The sequence below is a fragment of the Ascaphus truei genome, chromosome 8, assembly GCF_040206685.1.
Source record: "Ascaphus truei isolate aAscTru1 chromosome 8, aAscTru1.hap1, whole genome shotgun sequence".
In the NCBI taxonomy this organism is placed as follows: Eukaryota; Metazoa; Chordata; class Amphibia; order Anura; family Ascaphidae; genus Ascaphus; species Ascaphus truei.
In genome coordinates this window covers 29,293,229-29,316,390 of record NC_134490.1, presented here as the reverse complement: position 1 = coordinate 29,316,390, position 23,162 = coordinate 29,293,229, and the positions used below count along the sequence as shown (strand labels likewise).

At 42.6% G+C, this 23,162-nt stretch overlaps 1 protein-coding gene across 3 annotated transcripts in view; it reads right to left on the bottom strand.

The window, feature by feature from the left end:
• Nucleotides 1-23,162, bottom strand: part of PDE4C (phosphodiesterase 4C) — a 322,499-nt gene that overhangs the window by 199,587 nt on the left and 99,750 nt on the right. Inside the window, exon 1 of one of the 3 annotated variants that reach the window (XM_075611051.1) lies at nucleotides 20,088-20,616. The exons of the other annotated variants lie outside the window; for them this stretch is intronic. Within the exon in view, the coding sequence (XP_075467166.1) occupies nucleotides 20,088-20,317 (230 nt within the window). The 5' untranslated portion in view covers nucleotides 20,318-20,616. Of the gene's footprint in view, nucleotides 1-20,087; nucleotides 20,617-23,162 lie in introns of those variants that run through there. 3 annotated transcript variants of the gene reach the window in all.

Genomic DNA, 23,162 nt, shown 5'->3' with positions numbered 1-23,162 from the left:
AGTGTAATATGGTCACTGAAATAGGGGTTTTGCCTTTCAGCCATAGTCAGGGTTCAAGAAGTGAGTCAGCCCTTAAAAGGGATAGGTGCTTGTTGTTTTCAAAAGTTTCGCTGAAGCAGTGAATACAGATGGTGACTCACGAGTGGTACTGATTTTGAAAATAAAGGTTGCTACACCGCATAGGACTACCAGCTGTGAATGGAGTATATGCAGAAAAGTGTGAAAATTGATACAAGACTGTGCTGAAGCAGGGGAATTTTTAGCAAAACCAATTGCTGAATGTTGAGTCACCCTGCCGGGAATGAAAGAAATAGTCCACTGCAAAGAATGTTTTTTTTTCTGCAAGTAAAAAAAGTCTGCCTATATATATCTTGGGAGCAAAAACAGACACCCAAAGTGTGAAGGGTGAATGCCATAATACCCAAAGATGAGACTGAAAATTACTGAACTCAGGCAGAAAACCAAATTCTGTTGCTGAAGCGGGGAGATTGCACCTAGCAAGAAAATGGTGTAAAGCAAATAGACTTTTTTACCTAGCAACTGCACATCATTTATAACTGATGAGAGAAAATGCATGCACAGTACTGCTGATATTGTAAAACTTATCCAAGAAAGAAAAATTCTACAGAGATGCCTGTGAGAGCTACGACCTCTACAAGCAAAATATGCCCACCTGTAGGACTACCACTATTGGGGGTTCTAGCAAATACAGTGGCAACAGCTGCAATAGCGCCTCCTGAGGTCAGGAAAAAAATTACACCTGATAGCCTAAAAATGGAGGACAAGATGCAGCGTTCCTGTAATGAACCCTACCCCACGGAAGAGTGGCCCTTCCAGTCCAATAAAGAGGAAGACATCTCTTACGGGGAACCCGAACCGAGTCACACCCGCAAAACACCCCAAGAATGGTGGGGGTGCCTGAACACGGCACGAATAGAAAAGACCGCTCCCTTTGATGACGAATATGATCAGCAGGAGACAGAGCGGGAGCAGCAGATCACCCAATATTTCTGTCAGCTAAAGCAACTGCAAGAAAAGCCTGGCGTATATAATGAAGCTGCTAAAATTTCAAATGAAGATGGAGACCCCAATATCCCTGAAGGGACGGTGTCATCCAAATCAAAAAGGCGGAAAAAGAAAAGCGGTTCTTCACTTACCGTGGAAGGAACAGACACGTCCGCAGATCCTGTGGAGGAAAAGGGGGACCGAGTTGCCCTGCAGCCTAGAGAAAGTGGAGAATTCGTCCCGCGGGTAACCGAATATCCAGAGGGCCCAAGGCAGAAGTCGTGCACCCCAAAGAAGTGTCTGTCCGGTGCCAACAGTGAGGAACCCTCAACCAACCATCCCAGGGAAGTGGAGCCGGAACCAGTGAGTGACGATCTCTTGACCAGCCCTGAAGATGCCCTGAAAAATGCCAGGCATGACTGTGATATGCTCTGTGAACAATTGAAACAAAAGGAAGATGGTTACACAGAGCTACAGAAAAATAACATGAGGCTACAAAAAGATGTGCTCACAATTTACTCTTTAGCCAGGACAGAATTGGACGATCTCAAGACTGAGCTAGATACTGCAAAGGCTACTATTTCCGCCATGAATGAAATGCAGAGCCAATCTGATAAAATGGTGGCTACGCTAAAGCGGAAGTATGAGGAGGCATTGAAGCAGATGACAGTCTTCCAGCAGGAGGTTCACACTCTTCGTATAGAGCTGAATGCCTCACAACAGGATGTCAACAGTGTCCAGATAGAAGTGGACGTATCTCAGAAAGAGGTTCAGACACTCCGCAGAGCACTTGATGCCTCACATCATGAGACCAACAGCTGCCGCACAGACCTGGAAGTTTCCAGAAAGGAACTACACAGTCTCACTGAGGAGCTGGACATTGCTAAAGAAACTATTGGTAATCTTGATACAGATCTCAAAGTCTCTCAGAAGGAGCTTCAGACCCTCAACCTAGAGAAGGAAGTCTCACGCCAGGAGAGTGTCATTCTCAAAGCAGATGTGCGTAAATGGAAGGAGAACTGAAAAGAAGCCCTGAAGAATACAGAGACTGAAAAAAGAGAAAATTCAAGATTAAAAAGAGAAAACTTAAAACTGAAAGAAGAAAATTTTCAGTTGACAGAAGAAGTCAAGGAAAAGTTTGAAGCAGAGCACCGACTGCAGAACCCTCCTGCCTTTTGCCTCTAAACTCCTTGAACGTCTTGTATTCTCTCGCTTGCTCTATTTTCTCAACACCTATTCTCTCCTAGACCCTCTACAATCTGGCTTCCGCACTGCTCACTCCACGGAAACAGCCCTCACTAAAATAACTGATGACCTCCATGCTGCCAAAGACAGAGGTCATTACACTCTGCTCATATTACTCGACCTCTCTGCAGCATTTGACACCGTGGACCACCCTCTTCTCCTTCACATTCTCCATACTCTTGGCATTCGGAACAAAGCTCTATCCTGGATCTCATCCTACCTCTACCATCGTACTTTCAGTGTCTCTTCTGCTAACACCTCCTCCTCCTCTATTGATCTCTCTGTGGGGGTACCCCAGGGCTCTGTCCTGGGACCTCTTCTCTTTTCTCTGTATACACTCTCTCTAGGTGACCTAATAACATCTTTTGGGTTTAATAATCACCTCTATGCTGACGACACACAAATATATTTCTCAACACCCGACCTTACACCTGCTGTACAAACCAAAGTTTCTGAATGTCTCTCTGCTATATCTTCCTGGATGGCCCTCCGCCGCCTTAAACTAAACATGGCTAAAACAGAGCTCCTCATACTTCCTCCCAAACCTGGCCCCACTACCTCCTTCCACATTACTGTCGGAACTACCATCATTCACCCAGTAGCCCAAGCACGCTGCTTAGGGGTCACACTCGACTCCTCTCTCACATTCGCCCCTCACATTCAAAACATTTCTAAAACCTGTCGCTTTTTCCTCCGCAATATAACTAAGATACGCCCTTTCCTCTGTTGCTCGACTGCTAAAACTCTGACTCAGGCCCTCATTCTCTCCCGTCTTGATTACTGTAACCTCCTGCTGTCCGGCCTTCCTGCCTCTCACCTGTCTCCCCTACAATCTATCCTAAACGCTGCTGCCAGAATCACTCTACTCTTTCCGAGATCTGTCTCAGCATCTCCCCTGATGAAATCCCTCTCCTGGCTTCCAATCAAATCCCGCATCTCACACTCCATTCTTCTCCTCACTTTTAAACCTTTACACTCTTCTGCCCCTCCTTATTGTACATCTCAGCCCTAATTTCTCGTTATGCACCATCCAGACTCTTGCGTTCTTCTCAAGGATGTCTTCTTTCTACCCCCTTTGTATCTAAAGCCCTCTCCCGCCTTAAACCTTTTTCACTGACTGCCCCACACCTCTGGAATGCCCTTCCCCTCAGTACCCGACTAGCACCCTCTCTATCCACCTTTAAGACCCACCTTAAGACACACTTGCTTAAAGAAGCATATGAATAGCATTGTGGCTATTCTGAACACATGATATATAAAGCTTGGCCCCCTGCAGACGCACTTACCAGAACTCCCTCCTACTGTCTCTGTACGTTCTCCCTACCTACAAATTAGACTGTAAGCTCCTCGGAGCAGGGACTCCTCTTCCTTAATGTCTAAAGCACTTATTCCCATGATCTGTTATTTATATAATCTGTTATTTATTTGATTACCACATGTATTACTGCTGTGAAGCGCTATGTACATTAATGGCGCTATATAAATAAAGACATACAATACAATACAACTGCAAGGTCTGCGTACACACCTCCAGTATGCTGAGGAGAAGCAGCAAACGCTACAGGAAGAAAAACTGCAGGCTGCTAAAGAGGTACAAGCGCTGCAGGAACATCTGAATACCCAGTACATCCCCACAGAGTAGTATGAGGAGCTAAAGGCCACGCTGCGTGTCTTCAGAGCATCATTGGAAGCAGAGTTTCGATACCAGGTGACTCTGTATGAGAGGGAGCGTGAGAAGGCTCAGAAACTGGAGCAAGAGCTGGAGAGACAGAGAGACTGTTCCATTCCCTTGAGTCAGTACACCAAGGAGAAAACGGACGCAGCGGCAACATTGACGACAAAAATTACAGAGCTCCAGAATATGAAGGAGACTCTGATACAGACTCAGAGGAAGCAAAGTGCGCAGATAGATTCCCGGAGAAGAGACTTGCAAGACGCACTCAAACAGGTTGAGACTCTGCAGGCCAGTAACTTACAGATTCCTCCAATACGGAAAAAGGTATTGGCTCTGCCCAAGCACCAGTATCCAACAATAACTAATGCCCGTGAGGACAAGGGTACAGTGAGAGTTGGGGACTCCACGCAACTTAAAAACAAAATTACGAAGTTTGAGCCACCTAAGAAAGCAAATAGACAAAAAAACACAGCGCACAACGCTCATAGTGCATTAAATATATTAATTCAAAAATTCAATAAAGTAAGTAATGTGCGTACATCAAGTTAAATACAAGTGAGCATGTTAGGGATATGTTACCCATACACCAACAGATGTCATCAGTGGAAACCGGTTTGGATTTCACCAGCAGGAACCCTCTGTGGTGCCAGGTTCTGTAGCATCAATTGAGGGGAGTCTTTATGAGATGACTAGTGTCCCGTGTTTTCAGTTCTCAAAGAAGCAGCCCTGTCTCTGGGACATGCACGGCAGCTTCAATCCTCCTCCAAACCTCCGTTGCGGCAGGCACTTCCGGGTTGTGACGTCATCCGTCTATAGCAGCGCTGCTCGCGTGACTGTCCTCCGGTAGCCAGATAGAGTGCCAACGGGGTGGGTAACGGGTCTCGGGATACTTTCTTATTCCAACGCGTTTCGAAACCGAAGAGGTTTCTTCATCAAGGATGAAGGATGAAGAAACCTCTTCGGTTTCGAAACGCGTTGGAATAAGAAAGTATCCCGAGACCCGTTACCCACCCCGTTGGCACTCTATCTGGCTACCGGAGGACAGTCACGCGAGCAGCGCTGCTATAGACGGATGACGTCACAACCCGGAAGTGCCTGCCGCAACGGAGGTTTGGAGGAGGATTGAAGCTGCCGTGCATGTCCCAGAGACAGGGCTGCTTCTTTGAGAACTGAAAACACGGGACACTAGTCATCTCATAAAGACTCCCCCCAATTGATGCTACAGAACCTGGCACCACAGAGGGTTCCTGCTGGTGAAATCCAAACCGGTTTCCACTGATGACATCTGTTGGTGTATGGGTAACATATCCCTAACATGCTCACTTGTATTTAACTTGATGTACGCACATTACTTACTTTATTGAATTTTTGAATTAATATATTTAATGCACTATGAGCGTTGTGCGCTGTGTTTTTTTGTCTATTTGTCTAACGTTCTAGGGGGTGCTCTGAGCCATCCCTGGTACCACAGCTGCAGACGCTCCATTTAGAATTGATGAAAATAGGTCACGTATTTTACTTATTTTTTATCACTAATTAATCACATCACGTGTGTGTTAGAATTTAATAGTTGCGCACTTTCTCTTCACCTTGTCACCTAAGAAAGCACTAGCCAAACCTACAGCTGTCCAACCGGCAACAAACAGAGGTAGGAGTGCAGAATCAAAGCCAGAAGAATCCTTAGCTGAGAAAGCTGAAAAAATAGGACGTTCTCTGGAAAAGGAGGTGGAGGTGCAACACAGTCCCAAAGAAGCTGAACTGGCGACTCCGTGGTGTGGAGAAACTGCAGAAAGACCGCTTCAAGAGCAGAAAACTCTAAGGGCTAGTCCTAACTGCTCTACAACTGTTGCCATACACTTTGTCTACAAAAAGAGGAGTGCCCGACGCAACAGAAATCTCATGACCGCGCACGAGATAAAAAGACTATGTGGAAAAAGTCCTCCTCGAGCGACTGAGTGCTGATCTCAAGCACCTTCGGGAGGAGACAAAAATAAACTGGAGAAAGGGCTCCAATCCCAGCGGTACAGAGGGTTCTCTTCCTCCATCCACTCTCATTCAAGTCACAGAAAGATCTCGAATGAGAGTGGAAGGATGGGCTTTGGCCGTGGTAAGCCCGAGCTTCCCACAAACAGGGGAGGTATGTAACAGGGGACTTATCCCTGTTCACAAATATGCCTCTAATCCAGCAGTATCGTGGTTAACTGCTGGTAGCAAATTAACTAACACCACCTGCCTGATTAGAGGTGGTAGAAAAAGCCTGCCTTTGAGACAGGAAGTGACTCCTTAGCTCTGAATGAGAGCTGACCTTTGGAGAGAACACACATCTTTGGAGCTGACCGGTCTTGAGCTCTGCCCAGCATAGCTGATTGCAAGGCACCAAATAAGACTTTTAAACCTGGATGCTGATTTTCGGGTGCGGTTCCAGGAGAGCAGAGAAGCTTACTCTACAGCAGCTAACAGATAAGACTTTAATTCTAAAGAGACTTCTTATATCTGCTTATGTCATGCTATGTGTTTGGGGCTGGGAGACCTGCTTAACTAGGAGTTGTGAATTGCATGGGATGTCACTAGAAATACTCCCAAGGGAATTAAGCTTTGTTTCCCCCCCTGTGTTTGAATGATTTCCTGATAAAAAGGAAAAGGCACAATAAAGCCTTATTATAATTTCACCTTATAAAAGCCTCCCATTGTGTACCTCTGTGAACGTCCGTCTACAGGTGGGAATTGATTAAAAACTTCACATCAGGCTACTGTGAATACTTCCTTACATACATCTCTATCTGGCTCAGTGTACTGTCATTGAGTATCTCTAGTGTATTTTGTGTGCAATGTTCACACTCCTTTGACTACTGTGCAGTATATCCCTTCATTTTACCTGTATATCTGGGATACTGTTCTGGATATTGTAAAATAAATACAAAAATAAGATCATACTATGCATAGGGGATACCCTTATATGTATAGGTACAGGTCTGAATTTTTAATTGCACCGATTATGAGCGTCATTTTTATATACTTTTTTGTGTGGTTAATTTATTGTTTTAAAGATAAATATAACAACCATTTTGGAAGCTCAAGGAGATGCACCAAGCAAGATAATCAGATCAGGGAGAAGGAGCGGCTCAGTGAGTAACAACACTGACTGGTACTGAGCAGGGGAACCTTGTTCAATTCCCGGTGGCAGCTCCTTGTGACCTTGGGCAAGGCACTTTATCTCCCTGTGCCTCAGGCACCAGAAAATAGATTGTAAGCTCCACGGGGCAGGGGCCTGTGCTGCAAAATGTCTCTGTAAAGCGCTAGTAAAACTAGCAGCGCTATACAAGAACATGCTATTATTATAGTAAGTCTTTTCAACAGGGATAAGGTTACAACTGAGATAACCAGATGATTAGGAGAAAATAGGGAGTCCTGATATAACTTAAACCTTACTGGGACACATGAAAAAGGTATGGCTTGCCTCCTCATGGTAACCGGAGTCGTAGGTTTGATCGGTGACTCTCTCAATCGGCCGGTGTGAAACTACATCTGCTTCCTCTGTTCAGCGATTCTCTATAATGCAGCACTGTGGCTGTTCAGCTGTTTGAATGCCAAGATTTCCCATCATCATCCCTCCAATTGTATAGTTCCAAGTAGAAAAAAGTTAAAAGCAGATTGCTGGTAAAGCGCAGACCTGCAAATTGGAGAGGAACTTTCCAAATGTAAAAAATTTTTTTAAAATACTTTATTGGCTCATATTAGAAACCAGTGACAAGAACGGACAAAAAAAAGCTCTCCCAAGCGTACAATGGCACCAAGTGGCACTTTCTCACGGAGGAGACAGTGTGCCACGTATAGGGAGCTTTTTTCTTCTCTAGTATGCAATTGTCATTATCCCATGGTGTGCACCTCTTCAATATCTCAGCACACAGGCTGAGCAAAGGTTCCCTGCTAGTTTGTACCACCCCACTACAACCCAACCAACCTCTCTTCCCAAACATACTTTTATTCCTACTCTGCGCTTCCCTGCAGACCAGGGGTGGCCAACTCCAGTTCACAACAAGTCAGCAGGTCAGGTTTTCAGGATATCCCTGCTTCAGCACAGCTGGCTCAGTTGAAGACTGAGCCACTGATTGAGGCACCTGTGCTGAAGCAGGGATATCCTTAAAACCAGACCTGTTGGTAGCTCTTGAGGACTGGAGCTGGCCACCCCTGCTGTAGACTGTAAACTAGCAGGGTCCACTTACCTATTATACTAGTTTAGTATGGGCAAACACTGTGTACTAATACAAAAACACTGCATTTGTCTACTGTTTGTAATGTTCTTTATTACACTCACAAAACATTCACAATAGAGTTTACAAAAGGGCTTTCTGGTCATAACCTTTTTTTCCCCTTGATCAGAAAAAGCTCAGACCAGCAATGAAAGCAAGAAATGGATTTAGTCTGGCCTTAGAACATACAATCCTATACCAATATATCTGAAGACGAATGGATTGTACATTGCAGTCTGTACACATTGATGCAAAACAGCTGTGTCAGTGCCCAGCTCTGGTTCTTTAATCCTGTGCCAAAGAGCTTTGCCGTGCAAATACTGGGATAGATAAAGGGTCTGATTTTCTAATAATAATAATTACATTTGCACATAACGTTCTTATAAAGCAGCACTGTTTGCCACTTGGAAAATGAACTGGGACAAGATATTTTTAAAAGCCATACAAAGCCTGTAATTGAAATATATATATATATATATATATATATATATATATATATATATATAATGTTACTTTGCAGGATATGTCAATGGTCCAAAAAATAACTTATTGTTGTACAGCTCGCCTATATTTCCCCCTTCCCATCCTGATTAACCCATTAAGTCCTGGAGGAGCCAGCAATGCAAAATTTTTTTTTTGTATATTTGTAAACATGATGGGGGGGAGACACTTGGCTGCTCCTTGCAATCTCAAGTCAGTGTGTGACAACAAGAGTTTGCACAGGAAAAGCACCCTCACTCTCCTCCCCTTATCTTTCCTGACAAGGACAGGGTAACAGAAGGGTAAAGAAAATACTTGATTGTCAAACACTAAACCCATTCAGAGGCTCAGAAGAAATGTCATTTGACTTTCTAAGAAACAAAAAAAAAAAACAGCCAACACTTTGCTTTTAGCACAGTTACATTTGTTTAAGGAAGCTAATGAAATGGTTAAATCCTTTACAAAAGGTAGTTTGATGGATAGCACCTTTAATGAGATGAACCTCCTTACAAGTTAAACCGATAGATACACACGGAGTACATCTCAAATGTACTATAAATAGTGTTCAATTTATGAATTAATCCCACACTGCCACCCCCCCCCCCACCCCCTTTCCTTTTGCAAATAAATGTTCCATGCATCTTCAAACATACAAACAATTCCCAGGTTGGGAAATGCAAAAATGTGCAAAGCTTCATTCTCCAAATGAACACCTTTATGCATCTTTGAGTAGCCGTGTCAGGAACAGCAGGCAGCCTTGTTCTCCTGGCATGTAAATGGTACATGCTTCCAAAGGACATACCTCTTAGAAAATGATGGGTTTTCAGCCTATGCCGTTAAAACATTATTAATTTAGGCAAACATGCTACTTTTAAAAGAATTGTGTGATACAGCAAGGCTGATTACCCTGTATTAGGGCGTGGAATAAAAGGAACCCCCTTGCGTTACATTGCTGATGCTATTTTCGGTCTTCGCACTTGACACAGAGCCAGCTTCTCTTATATTATAAATAATGCCTCTGTTGTCTCGTGTTGTTTTAGTTGGTATTTAAAAGGATAGTCCTGCGTAGCAGGCTGAAAAAAATATTTTAAAAACAACAATGTAATCAGCTTGCATAGAAAGATGTAATCACCCTTAAAGCAGTAGTGCTCCATGCCTCGTCTCTCCCCACCCCCTCCGCTGACCCCGGCTCTCCCCATCCCCATTCTCCGACCCCGGCTCTCCCCACACCCCTCCGCTGACCCCTGGCTCTCCAAAGCCCCTACGCCAACACTGTCTCTCCAAAGCCCCTTCGCCGGTCCCATTTCTCCCCACCCCTCTCCGCCAACCCCGTCTCTCCCAACCCCCCTCTGCCGACCCAGTCTCTCCCCACCTGTTTGCAGCCCTGGATGCGAGATTTAAGTTTCACCAAATAGTTAAAGCAACAGTTTCATTCCCCCCCTCCCCCCTCATCTCCCTTTTACCTGAACTGGGGTGTCCCTGGACATGATGCTCTGGGGACCACCTCTGGGGACCCAACCTCTGGGGACCACCCATTTCCTGAGATATTTCAGTTTTTTGTTGTCGTTTCACAAACTAGAAATATGGTCATGGTGTCCCGACGTCAACTGGAGCGAGGCTGACCCCACCACCACATTGGGGGTGATGTATTTCTATCGAATGTGGAGCAAAATATACGCAAATTGCGCCACTTTCATCTTGTGTCTCTTTCTGTCAATGTATCAAGGTCTTTGCTCCAAGTTTTGCGTCACCTTTCGATTCGGGGAGTATCAATAGGAGGAGTTACATGATAAACAGATTATAATCAGATGTAGCACACTCTGCGTTTCCGTGCATCACTTTTGTATCTTGCATAGGCATCAACAAATCAGCCAGGTCTGCGGTGGCATAAACTTTTCTTGCCAACAATTTGCGTCAGATGCAAGAAACTTTCATACATGTGCCGCAAAAGCGAGCAGAAAATGGAGCAGCGAGTCAAAAACCACCAGGTTCTCTCGCTCGGCGGACAAAGCCAGTTATATCTTGAGAAGTAAGGGAGACACAGAGAATTGGGGTGCAGCTGATCGGCTCAGAGGGACCTCTCCTCTCCCCCTTCCCGCCAGTACTATTAAAAAATAAATTAAAAAAACCTGCCCTCCTCGCCCCACCAAAAAATGGTGCAGTACAGACTGCTGCTTAAACAACACCCACTACACAAGATCTGACATGCCAACATTACATTCCCTAGGAGTGCTGTTAAAAGGCTTCAAAGTACAATATATGAAACTGAATTGCCTGCTTCTAATTGGCATGTTTCATTATCCTAGATTTAACGGTGTAGGTAGCTGAGTCACAGAGTAACCTCACAGCCTATTTGGAGCCTGCTTTGTGTTTATAATAGCTATACTTTCCAAGTAACAGAATCCTGTTTTTTTTCTTGCATTGCATAGAGATGCAGCGTTTGTTAAAGTGGCAGTCCTTTCTAGGATCCCTGCACGAATGACAGGGGCATGTTCAAGCCGTTACATCTGGGTGCATTTTTCAAATGCACACGAGATTGAAGTTTCACCTATTTTTAAATACTTCATGTTACTTTGCAGACACGGTAAGCTGAATCTTTGGAGGGCCTTTTATTTTCTCGGTCTGCTCTTTATCTAATTTCACGGTGTGTTCAACAAGAATTTGCCCAGACAAAGCCCCCCTATCTTTTTTGGCTCTGGTGGAGACAAATTGACGTAGGGGTAAAGAAAAGACTTGATTGACAAACTCTCCTCTGCCCTCATTCAGAGGCCGCTGAGAAATGGGATTCGTTTCCACAAAAGTCAAATATTTGTGTTTAGCACAATTAGATTTGTTCAAGTAAACTGGGTTGTGGGAGACTTTCAAATACATTAAAAGTACCAAAATATAGGAGAGAAGCACCTTACAAACAGTCAGAGATTTACAGCTGGAAGGTGGTAGACTCGTAGGAAATTTGGTGCACTTTATTGAAAGTGTAGTAGGCACGTGAAATGGCCTTCCAGCAGACGTGGTAGGGGGAAGCAGAGTAAAAGAACTCAAGAAAGATTGGGGCAGACACAAAAGATCACAAATATATTTATATCCCAAATATATTTGTCTTATATAGCACTAACAGTGCAAAAATCTGTATATAGAACTTTGCAGGCTCAATTAGTTTCTGTAACAGAGGAAGAAAAAACGGAGCACTAGGTCCAAACTGGCATTGCCAGAAAAAAGTGCAAGGATGCGTTCCCGAAATCAAAAACTTGTTTAATGAATCAAAAACCACAGACACACACCAACACGTTTTGGACTACTGCTAGTCCTTTATCACCTTGATAAAGGACTAGCAGTAGTCCGAAACGCGTTGGTGTGTGTCTGTGGTTTTTGATTCATTAAACAAGCTTTTTATTTTGGGAACGCATCCTTGCACTTTTTTCTGGCAATGCCAGTTTGGACCTAGTGCTCCGTTTTTTCTTCCTCTGTTACACTTGTCCATCTACAGGCGGAGGCACAGTTAACCTGTGGAATCCTGGATACCTAAGGACTTGCTGCTTATCGTGGATACTTATTCCCATGTGAGTCTTTCCAGTTTTACCACAATTGTTCTGGACTGTGTTTATAAGATCTGTTCCATTGTAATAGATGCTCAACTAACTGGTCACCAGCAGGTGTTTCACTATTAATATATCCTTACTACCGTGCATTGTGGGATTATAGTGCCAGTATGCATCTTTTGGACATTCTTTTGGTACATTTATTATTGGGTTAATTCCATTCTATAACAATTTAATTTTTGTAGTATTTTGCTGAATTTTTCTGAGCACCATACAACGTTTTTTTTATTGTATCAATTAGTTTCTGCCCTGAAGAGCTTACAATCTAAGTTTGGTGCCTGCGGCACAGGGAGATAAAGTGACTTCAAAACTGACGCTGGGATTACAAAATCGGGTTCAACCACTTCAAAGGCAAGTAAACTACCAGTGAGCTGCTACTTAAGATCATCATTATATAAGAGTAATGTGTTTGACCTGCTATCATTTTCAATGGCTCATATTCAAATATCTTCAAGCTTTTCTGACCAGGAGAAGACAGCTTCATGGCATATTGAGAAGGGCCTATGTTTCCTTATTCTTTTTTAATCCGCATCCTTAAATACTGCGGCCTTTCACCATGCGTTTTGCACTGGGCGACTGCAGCAGGCAGTAAAATGTTGCACATTGCATATAAATGAACTCAGAAGACTTCCAGTAATTCTGTGCACACGCAAAGTCACATTCTGTACTGCATCAAATCAGTAGCATTCTCCGACCGCAAGCAGACAAGTCCCCAGAAGTAATAACATTTGCCGAATGTGATAAATCAAATGGCATTAAAGGTCTAACCTGCATAAGAATCCAGGCCCGGCAAATTCATTTTCCGTTTATGTCGATCTGTGTTATTTCATTATCATTAGCTGCAGGCCAGGGGAGGGTTACATCTATGCCCAGGTTTTCCCTACAAACCATTTACATATAGAGGTGGATATGGACTTCTGCTCTAAACCTGACCTGGAGAGGAGCATTATGACAGAAAGGAGAGTCCGGAGAGTGGTAGGGTGTACAGAGAAAGAGAAGGGGACAAGAGCGAAGAGCGAATAAGAGGGTGGCAAGAAAGTAAAAGAAGGATGGAAGGAGAGAAGAAAGGAAGAGAGAAAGGGTGAGATAAAAGGAGGGACAGGTGAGAGAGAATAAAAGAGACAAAGGGAAAGAGAAGAAGGCCTCGGATGTAGTACAGGCGCACACGCACGACGGAGCGCATGGCATCGCGCGCGCCTGTATGAGAAGCGATCCGTGGCCTGTTTGGATTCCTATGATGTGTGCGACGGGGAGGCATGGCAGAGGCGTGCCCGTGACATCACGTGAGCGGTTGGCCCTCATTGGCTGAACCGCGTACGTAACTCGACTGTGGTGCGCGACAAAATAAAAAAAATTGGTCAAGCGCAAAATTGGCCGCGCCATCGCTCTTGTGCACGCACGCGGTCGCGCACTCAATGGCCATCCTCATTGACATATGGCCTTTTGTTTGCGCCGCGCGGACTATGGACGCGGCCTAAGAGAGGAGAGATAAAATAGAAAGATTAGGGCCCCTATTCAATATGCAGTTAAGACCTCTTCCCCGCACTGGAGACAGTTTTTGTCCAAATCATTTGAATGGAGCTGGTCGTTTCTCTAGCACTGGGAAACAGCTCCACAGGATATTAAATTGGGGATAAGAGAAAAACGATAGTATGAGGAAGAATAAGTGAGAGAGCGCAGGAGGAAGAGAGAGAGATGGAGGAAGACAAACAGAGAAAGATTGAGAGAGGGAAACAGAGAGAGAGAGAGAGAGAGAGAGAGAGAGAGAGAGAGAGAGAGAGAGAGAGAGAGAGAGAGAGAGAGAGAGAGAGAGAGAGAGAGAGAGAGAGAGAGAGAGAGAGAGAGAGAGAGAGAGAGAGATTGAGAGAGCGAGAGAGAGAAAGATAGACAGAGAGGAAGATGGAGATTGATATAGGGAGATAAGAGATTGAGAAAGAGAGGGAGAGATGGCGACAGGAAGATTGAGCGAACGAGCGAGAGAGAGGAAGAGAGATTTAAAGAGAAAGGGGGAGATATAGAAATTGGGAAAGGAAGATAGAAAGATTGAGATGAATATAGGAAGGGATTGAGAAAGGAAGACAGAATAAGAGAAAGGGGGTTTAAGACAGAGAGGATTATTCTTAGGCTGTGATAGTGCAGAGAGGGGCACATTGACTTCAATCAGAATTTCTGCGTTTCAAGTTTACCCCCAGCGTCTGAATGTAAATAAGTGAGATGGAGAGAAAGAAAGAGAGGTATCATTGTACTTTGACTAGTCTGTTGATGCTGGAAGTCTTTGCTATACAGATATCTATGGTACTGCATGAGTTACATATGCTTGTATAAGTCCCTAGCAGGAGCCCATTCACAAGAACCATCTCTTACAAAAGACGTCTAATCAGCCTTACAGTAGGCGTGCTATTTGAAGCCTCAGAAATATATATATATATACACATGTAGAGGTATCAGTACCGTGTTAGCCGAGCTTCAATAATCAAAAAATAAATAGATGATACCGTTCTGTGGCTAACGAAATGCTTTTATTTGTGCGAGCTTTCAAGATACACTGATCTCTTCTTCCGGCGATGTTACAATGAATGAAGCAAGCAAAAGGTATACTTAAAAACAGTCTCACTAAGAATGTTATCTGTGCTAGTCCTTCCCCCGGTGTGGATGTGTTGTATGGCTAGAGGTGTCAAAAGGTTCCTGAAAGCAAGTGATGTAAGTGTGTGTGTGTGTATCTGTGTGAATATAAATGAATGGAGAGCCCACAGTATATAAAGTGCTTTACAAAATGTGTGTGTGGAGTGGGAGTGGATATAAATGGTGTGGGTAGGTATGGAAATGTGAGAGATTGTAGCACAACTAAAAGTGTGTGTGGATACTATCCCTATAGGTGTATAGGGATGGAATAACATCCACACCGGGGGAAGGACTAGCACAGATAACATTCCTAGTGACACTGTTTTTAAGCATACCTATTGCTTGCTTCATTCATTGTAACATCGCCGGAAGAAGAGATCAGTGTATCTCGAAAGCTCGCACAAATAAAAGCATTTCGTTAGCCACATAATGGTATCATCTATTTATTTTTTGATATATATATATATATATATATATATATAAACAGGCCCCGCTGCAGGATTCTTCATGCAGCCCTCGCACGCAATTTTGCTCATGGTGATTAGATCCTCTCTTATTCCCTGGGTAGATATTGTGTATCCAATCTGAGCCTTTTACTGCACGTCCTTTTATCTCATACAAATGCACATAAACTCATTTTCTATGGAACGCTGACCATTTCACTGGGCTCTTCTTTTTTGCGCGTCTGTAGAATGTATAGAGATAAGAATAACCTTGCGAGCACTGACAGGTCTTATACATAATTGGCGTCTAACTCTTTGGCTGCCAAAGGGGCCAGCAATGTATTGTTGTCCTTCTGGAATCAAAAGGGTTAACCCCTTCAGTGGGGGATATTTTTAAGGCCGTACCTAGCATGTCATTATTTTGGGGGACAGATCGGGCAGACTGCTGCTCCTATTTTGTCCCCCATACGGCGTAATCACCATTTGCTCAACAAAAAACATTTTGAAAGAATTTAACATTGTAACTGGTTTCCTTAATTAAAAGTAATCATTAAAATGAACATTGTTTTAAGCAGGGACTCAGACTTTGGGTATACATTGTACTGTATTTGTATTCATATTGTGACATTTCAGACGAGTCTTGAAGATGCGGAGGGAGCTTGACAGATAGTGAGGGGGAAGAGAGTTCCATTAGTAGGGAGCAGGATGAGCGAGAGAGACTTCAGGCTGGACACAGCAATGGATACATGTGGGACAGAGAGAATAGCACAGGAGGTTAGATGATACATTCAGTAGTACCACATATGAGGGGGCAGAGAAGCAAAGAGCTTTGATAAGCGGAGAATTTTGTCGTGGATACAGAATCTAAAGAAACGTCAGCCATGTGATCTGAGAGGGAGACAAGCAGAAACAAATCTCAGACAGAGTGTTAGAAGTCTAGCCGCAGAGTTTTGTACAGCTTATAAGATAAAAACTGGAAGTCCAGATAACAGAAGGTTGCAGTAGTCAAGATGGGAGAGAATGAGGACATGGTGTTCATTAATTTGGTCTTTACACATAGTCATTACGTAGAAGGGAGTGGCGCAAACTAAACACTGTGCCTGTACAAGGTCCAACTTAACTCAGTGATGACTCACAATAGGGAGGAGCTAGAAGACTTTGAACCTCTCTGTTTTCAAAAGTCAAAAATATAAAAAAAAGATGGAGGCGCACAAGAAGAAGTTGCAATGCAATTCCTTGTATTTACTGTACAGCATCACAAGGGTTGAAGGAGTGCCTCTGGATAAACTATGCTACATTGAATCTAATGCTCCATCATTGCTTTAATCCCGAGGTGGGCAAACCTGTCGCCCCTTGTGGCAAATTGTAGTTTCCCAGTGTAATGGGAAGCGTGGCGGCAAGCGTGAGCCCCCCGGCAAGCGCGAGTACGCCAGCAGCGGCGGCGCTAGTGCCGAGGGTTCGGGCCGCGGACAGTGGCCGGGAGGCGAGTGGAGGAGAAAGAACCAATATGAGAGAATGGTGGGGGCGGAGCACACACCCCGGTGGCAATCGCGCCACAGACTCTTGTTCTAGTGCTGTGCTAGGCTAGGTAAGAAGCAAGAAGCTGGCTTGAGATGATCATGATATTGGGGGGGTGGGGATGATGGAAAATGAGATGATGAGGGGAAATTAGCTGATAGTGAGAGTGATGAGAAGAGGATGATGAGGGGGGCTGAAATGAGATGATGAGGGTGGTGAGGATGATGATGAGGGGGGAAATGAGATGATGGTGAGGGTGGTGAGGAGATTTTGACGGGGGGAAAGGAGGAGATGATGATGAGGAGGTGAGGAGATGAGGAGGGTAGTGGTGGTTGCGTGAGAGGAGGAGAGGGGTTGAGAGGATGAGGGGGGGGTGAGAGGGAGCATGAGGGTGGTTGCAACAATCTTGGAAGTAGTGTGAGAGAAGCATTAAGATCAGTATAGCTCACCCTGTATGACTGCTGGTATGTTATTTATAAATTATCTGACCGTTATGTCATTTATTTCTATATTTCACTCCACGTATGCACAAATTTGCACCATTTCATATTCTATTTCGTAAAAAATGCTGGGAGGGCGCTCAATCTCTAAACCTGTCTCGGAATGTTTCACGAAATAGAATATGATATTTTCGAATACCTCAATTTTTACACGTGTGTCTATTTTCACTTCTCATTCGCCACACCTGTGGCTACATTGAAAAATAGGTTGCCCACCCCTGCTTGAATCTTTTTTATAGGTTACATAAATCTTACAGTGAATGGTTTAAAAGTATAAAGCAATACATAATATATAATAGTGTATATATATATATATATATATATATATATATATATATATATATATATAAAGAGATCTAAGAAAGGAGCGCAAAGATGCAAAACACACCTAGGTCGCATATTAAAAAAAAAACGTTGAAGTGGTAGGGCAGATCAAGCTCCTAGAAAGGAAGTCCTCTACTACTTCCTGATGGGTAACAAAAGATCTAAGAAAGGAGTGTGTCTGTGTGTGTGTGTGTGTGTGTGTGTGTGTATGTATATATATAATATATATATATATATATATATATATCATAGTTATCAGTCTATCAAACCCTTTAACTAAAGTATTAAATTACATCCACATTGTTTCACAATTTTTTTGAACACGTACGTACCCAAAATGACTGTTTGCTTATGATGACTTAACAGAAATGTACATTTCCAGAACCCCCACTTAAAATTAAGCAGCTATGAAAATAATTCACTGTACCTAGCTGTGAAATTATATTTTTTTACCTATTTTTGGACCTATGTTCAAGCGGTGACAGATGATTACTACACATAGAAACAGGTGTATGAGAGATACAGCTAATTAAATGTAAATATTGCTAAATGTATGGCCTTAAACCAGGATGACAGGAAAAAAAGCAGTAAAGTACTGGGGGGGGGGGGGGGGGGGGGGGGGGGGGGTGGATGGTGAAGCTGTATGTAGAACCAAAGACTGGCTGTTACAGGTATATATTTAATAGCAGGCTGCACACTAAGATGTTCTGTACTTTTCTTGTTCTTTATTTTATTTATTTTTTATGTTTCTTTTTTTCTTAAAATTTTTTATTAAAGCTTATTGAATTTATGAATGTGTTAAAAAAAAAAGAAGAAGAATAGAACTGGAAGTCTCCATGTTATCACTTGGTGATGTCATTTCTGGTACAGAAAGTTCCAGGTTTTATAGACATCAGAGTAATTTCAATGCTCTCCATAGATGACAATGTAACAAAATGATCACGCAGCAGAGATAATTGTAACACTGGCGATACGTCATTGCTACAGAAATTCAGTTTGCCTTGAGAACTTTATATCTAAAACACACTCTTTAAATTAGAAAAAAACAAGACATCCCACTGCCACCACACGGTCCGTGTCACAGGCGGTGACTGCCGGACTGCAGAGAGACACTGAACACGGCAGCACTCAGAGGGAAACCGGGAAGTCCAAAACATGGGATTAATTCACTTGTTTTGCCTCTTGTTCTGTATTTAGTGCACACAAAAAAAAGTGTCCAAATGTGGGGATTGGTACCCCCCCACAAAATCCAATCTATAAGAATAGGGACCACAGTATTTCTGACCCCCTACTTTCTGTCTATCACTCTGTTTTGAACCAGGTTTTTTTTGGGGGGGGTGAGGTAACTTAAGGGAACTGAATTCTGCCACCTTTACTTATATTGGAGAAGTATTAAGATTATTATGGACAGTGTGGAAACTGTCACAAATGAAATATATTTTGACAAGAAGAAAGACTTCCATAAAACATCCACATTGTCATATTTTTTATTAACAGTAATAATCATCCTAGATGTGAAATTGAATTTTTTAGAAGACTTCAAGCTTAGCTGAGAAATAGATATTAACTTTTTATGAACACATTTTAGAGCCTTTGTAAGGACATTTGTAATGGTTTACGCAACATATTATTCTATATTTCAATCCCTTCCTGGCCACAGGGGCCATTCCTTTCTTCGTTGTTCAAAGAAAGTTTGATGCGTCTACATTTTTTTTCACAATCCTTTTTAATAAAGTTTAAAACACACAATTCTTAACTTGCTATTAAGAATAAAATACAAATATGCAAAACATATATTCTTCGCTTTCCTTGTGCCGATTTAAATAAAAGATTGTTTTTATACACTGTTCAACTTTGTAGCTTATTATTTGATATAAGTAAAACCTGACCTGCATATTCATAAACAACAGTTAGCTATTAGCTCTGACAAACTAATTTTAACTGCTACTGCTTTTCAAAATGTAACCCCCCCAACCGCCCCTGGCATCATATACTGTGATCTACTGTGCCAACACTGTTGCGTAATACTATTAAATATCTGTGAGTTATACAGTGTCATTAAATATTATTACTGTGATAAATAACACATCTTCTGTAAAGACATATGGAACACAACTAGACCATTCAAAGCAAAATATGTAACAGAGAGACAAACAATTACTTCAGCCCTTTAATAATTGTAGCTGTAAACCCCCATCCCTTAAGCGATGCATTGAAGACCCCTTTGGCCGCAAATGCATTCATGCCTTCCAACCCCTTTTAAAATTGCTTCAGATTGTATTTTCTTTTCCAAGGCGAAGGAGTGTTGGTAGCCAGAAGTGAGCAGGGAAACTCTATTGCATTACACAGTGTAGGGTTTGCTCCATAAAGGGTGTGCTGAGATTAGAGGCAGAGCAGGGAGTGTTACCTGCCCAGCAGCTTCATCTTACCGTTTGTGGAAGGAAGATGGCCAGGACATCCTAGGTTTCTTTAGCCCAGGGCGATTCTTGTCTTCCATTGCCTTGATGTACAAGTACTTGTCAGTATCCGAGTGGTACCTCTGCTTTATCTTGATGTGAGTGCGGGGTTGTCTCCATAGGTGTTTCGGGGGCTTGGCCATACCAGCACCTTCTCTGCTCAGACTTGCACATTTCAGAGGCTCTGTGCTTACCAAGTCCATTTTCAAAATATCTTCTTTATTCAAAGTGAATGGGATAAGGGTCCATAAAGATGCATGTGATCTGCTCTCTTCTCCCCTTGGTAGATGTGTGTATGATCAGTGCAGCCTGTCGAGTTCCTCTGTTTATGATAAGGCAAGTCAGTCCTGATTAAAGAGGTTGCGCTGTAGACACGCTCAGGAGGCTGATTTATTCAGTACAGAATGATGGTGCTGGAACTCCCTGCTTTGTCTGGGAAACGTTCACTGATATGCAAGTAGTAGCTGAATTAAAGGAGAGGTGGTGCTGACACTCCCAGCTGTTCATAGAAAGGGGTGTAGCTGTAAAAAAAAAAGCAGCTACCCAAGCTCCATACAGAGAAGGCAGTGGAAGTGTACAAGGAGCTGTCCATTGGGTTAGTGCTGAAACAATCAGTAGAACAGAGCAAAGACAGTAGATGTGACTAAAGAGCTGTCCAGAGGGTTAGTGCTGAAACTTTCAGCTGTACACAGATTTAATCAATTATGGTGGGTAAAAAAGTGACAAAAACACTCCACCGTATAGCATACAGCAAATAAAAATATAAGTTGTGAGCACATTCACAGGAAAGACCGTAGTTGTACAGTAGAAGCTGTCCATAGGTTTAGTGCTGAAATGCCAAGATTAGCACAAGGAAGGAGGTGGAGGTACAGTACAGAGGGAGCTTTTAAAAAGAGAAAGGTTAAATACTCCAGCTCTTCTGAAAGGAACGCAAGAGAGGCGTAGAATATGAGGAGCTGGTGAAAAATAGGTGAACAAATTCCCAGGTTTACGTGCTATGAACTGTACCAAACAAGCTCTTCAGTAGACAGATGCTGAGATTGATCTAGATCTGCCTAAATGACTAACTAAAACCTTAACAACAGCCGCTGCTTAGCTCTGCCTTAATGGGAAACCTTTGGCTGTCAATATCTTCTCATCTAGAAAGGAACAGCAATGTGGGAAAATGCAGCACTTGTTCTGTTACTGTTGCCAAAAGAGGGTGTGTTTAAGTTTGATACACTTGCTTTGTGCAGCACTGTTGCTATCAAGCCATCTAGAGCCCAGAATGCAAGTGTCAGAGGAGCAATCTGCTGTCAGAGGGCACTGTCAGGAAGAGAAACAGTGACATTAAACTGGCAGCTTGCAAGTCAGTTTGAGTCATCAAGACACAAAGGGGGAGAGAGTAGGAGCCTGCATAACCTCTTTAGTGTCAGATGTCCAGCAACGATATACAGTGTTCAGAATAAAAGGGACAACTTTATTTTTTCATCATATCTTATATATTTCTCGCTCAAATCCCATAAAAATGTTCACAATTCTAGGTTTGTTATGTCGAGTAACACTATATAAGAAGCTCAATGACAATCAACTGAGGTCACTGCATTATGTCAACAAGTACTATGTACACTGCAGAAGGTTCATAATCATTAAACGAGAACTAGGAGGTTTTTTTGAAGCTCGTAAATGTGTTAAACTGTTGTAAGCTAATATGAAACACTAAGATTACTTAAAGTATGGTTCAAAGTGGGTGTTCAAAATTTCCTCCTGCTGAAACGCAAACCTGAAGATGAAAACGCCACTGTCTGATTGCATAATTGATAACGTGTTAATCCAGCTGCTGCCACTTCTGAACGATAAAAAAAATAATTTGTAAGTCATCCTAGCAACCATCCTTTATCAGGAAACATTTTATGTAAGCATTTTGGACCATAATTCTTGCTCTGTTTCAAGCCCTTTATAACGTGCTTATGTTCTTCACTAAACAACATTTTGTAACTATGGACATGATGAGGTCATCATGCCATCACCAATTCCCAAAAATATTTAGTATATTATCAAATAATTCTTAAATGTAATAATCTACTGTGACAGAACTAAAATTGCTCAAATGTTTATGAAAATTGAGTCATTTGTCTGGAAAATATGCCGAAAAATAAAAGGGGGTCTGTTTGTTTCTGAACACAGTGTGTATATGTATAGGTATATGGAGAAGGAGGGAGGGGAGAAGGAGGGAGGGGAGAAGGAGGGGAGGGGAGAGGGAGTGAGAACAACCAACCCACACAGATGAAGAGAATGATAGTCCAAGATAGGCCATAATAGGCCTCAAAACCTTCATTGTTGTGTTCTAGTGATGGGGATAATGCCTGCTTCAATATTTGATAGAGAGCATATTAATAAAGTTATATACTATAATGTTCAGTGAAGAGTATAAATTGAAAATTGAAATGATAGAGATCGTTAGTGGATGAGATATATGGTATGCATAAATAAAATATTTCTTATCTCTGATGATGTGTATATTTTTGTTAAATAAATCATGACACGGTGTAATATCTCATGTGTTGTTGTTCATCTAAGGTTGTATTTACCTAATTTTTAGACCTGCTAAGGAACAGATGATTGTTATTTATGTCCTGATATGTAAAACCATGGAATTCAAAGAGGGTGTACTTTCTTTTTCACATGACTGTATACACACACACACACACGACCACACACACACACACACACACCACACACACACACACACACACACACACACACACACACACGTGTTGCAGAGGCAATGCACTGCTGAGCTGAATTAGCTTAGATTACTTTAGCAGTAAAGTTGGCAACAGTAGTTTATGCTGTTCGTGATGCAACAGAAGAAGTTGCATCAGATCTGTTCTGGTTGTACACACAGATCACTGTTATTCTGTTGGCAGTATGTACAAAGTTGCAACACGTTGCACAGTGGTGTTTTGACAGCAAACAGCCATAGTGTGGAAACTGATCAGGTAAAACTGCCTAGTGGTAGCACTGAATTTGCCTGTGTTCAATCACTGCCTAAAAAGTCTTTGCAGA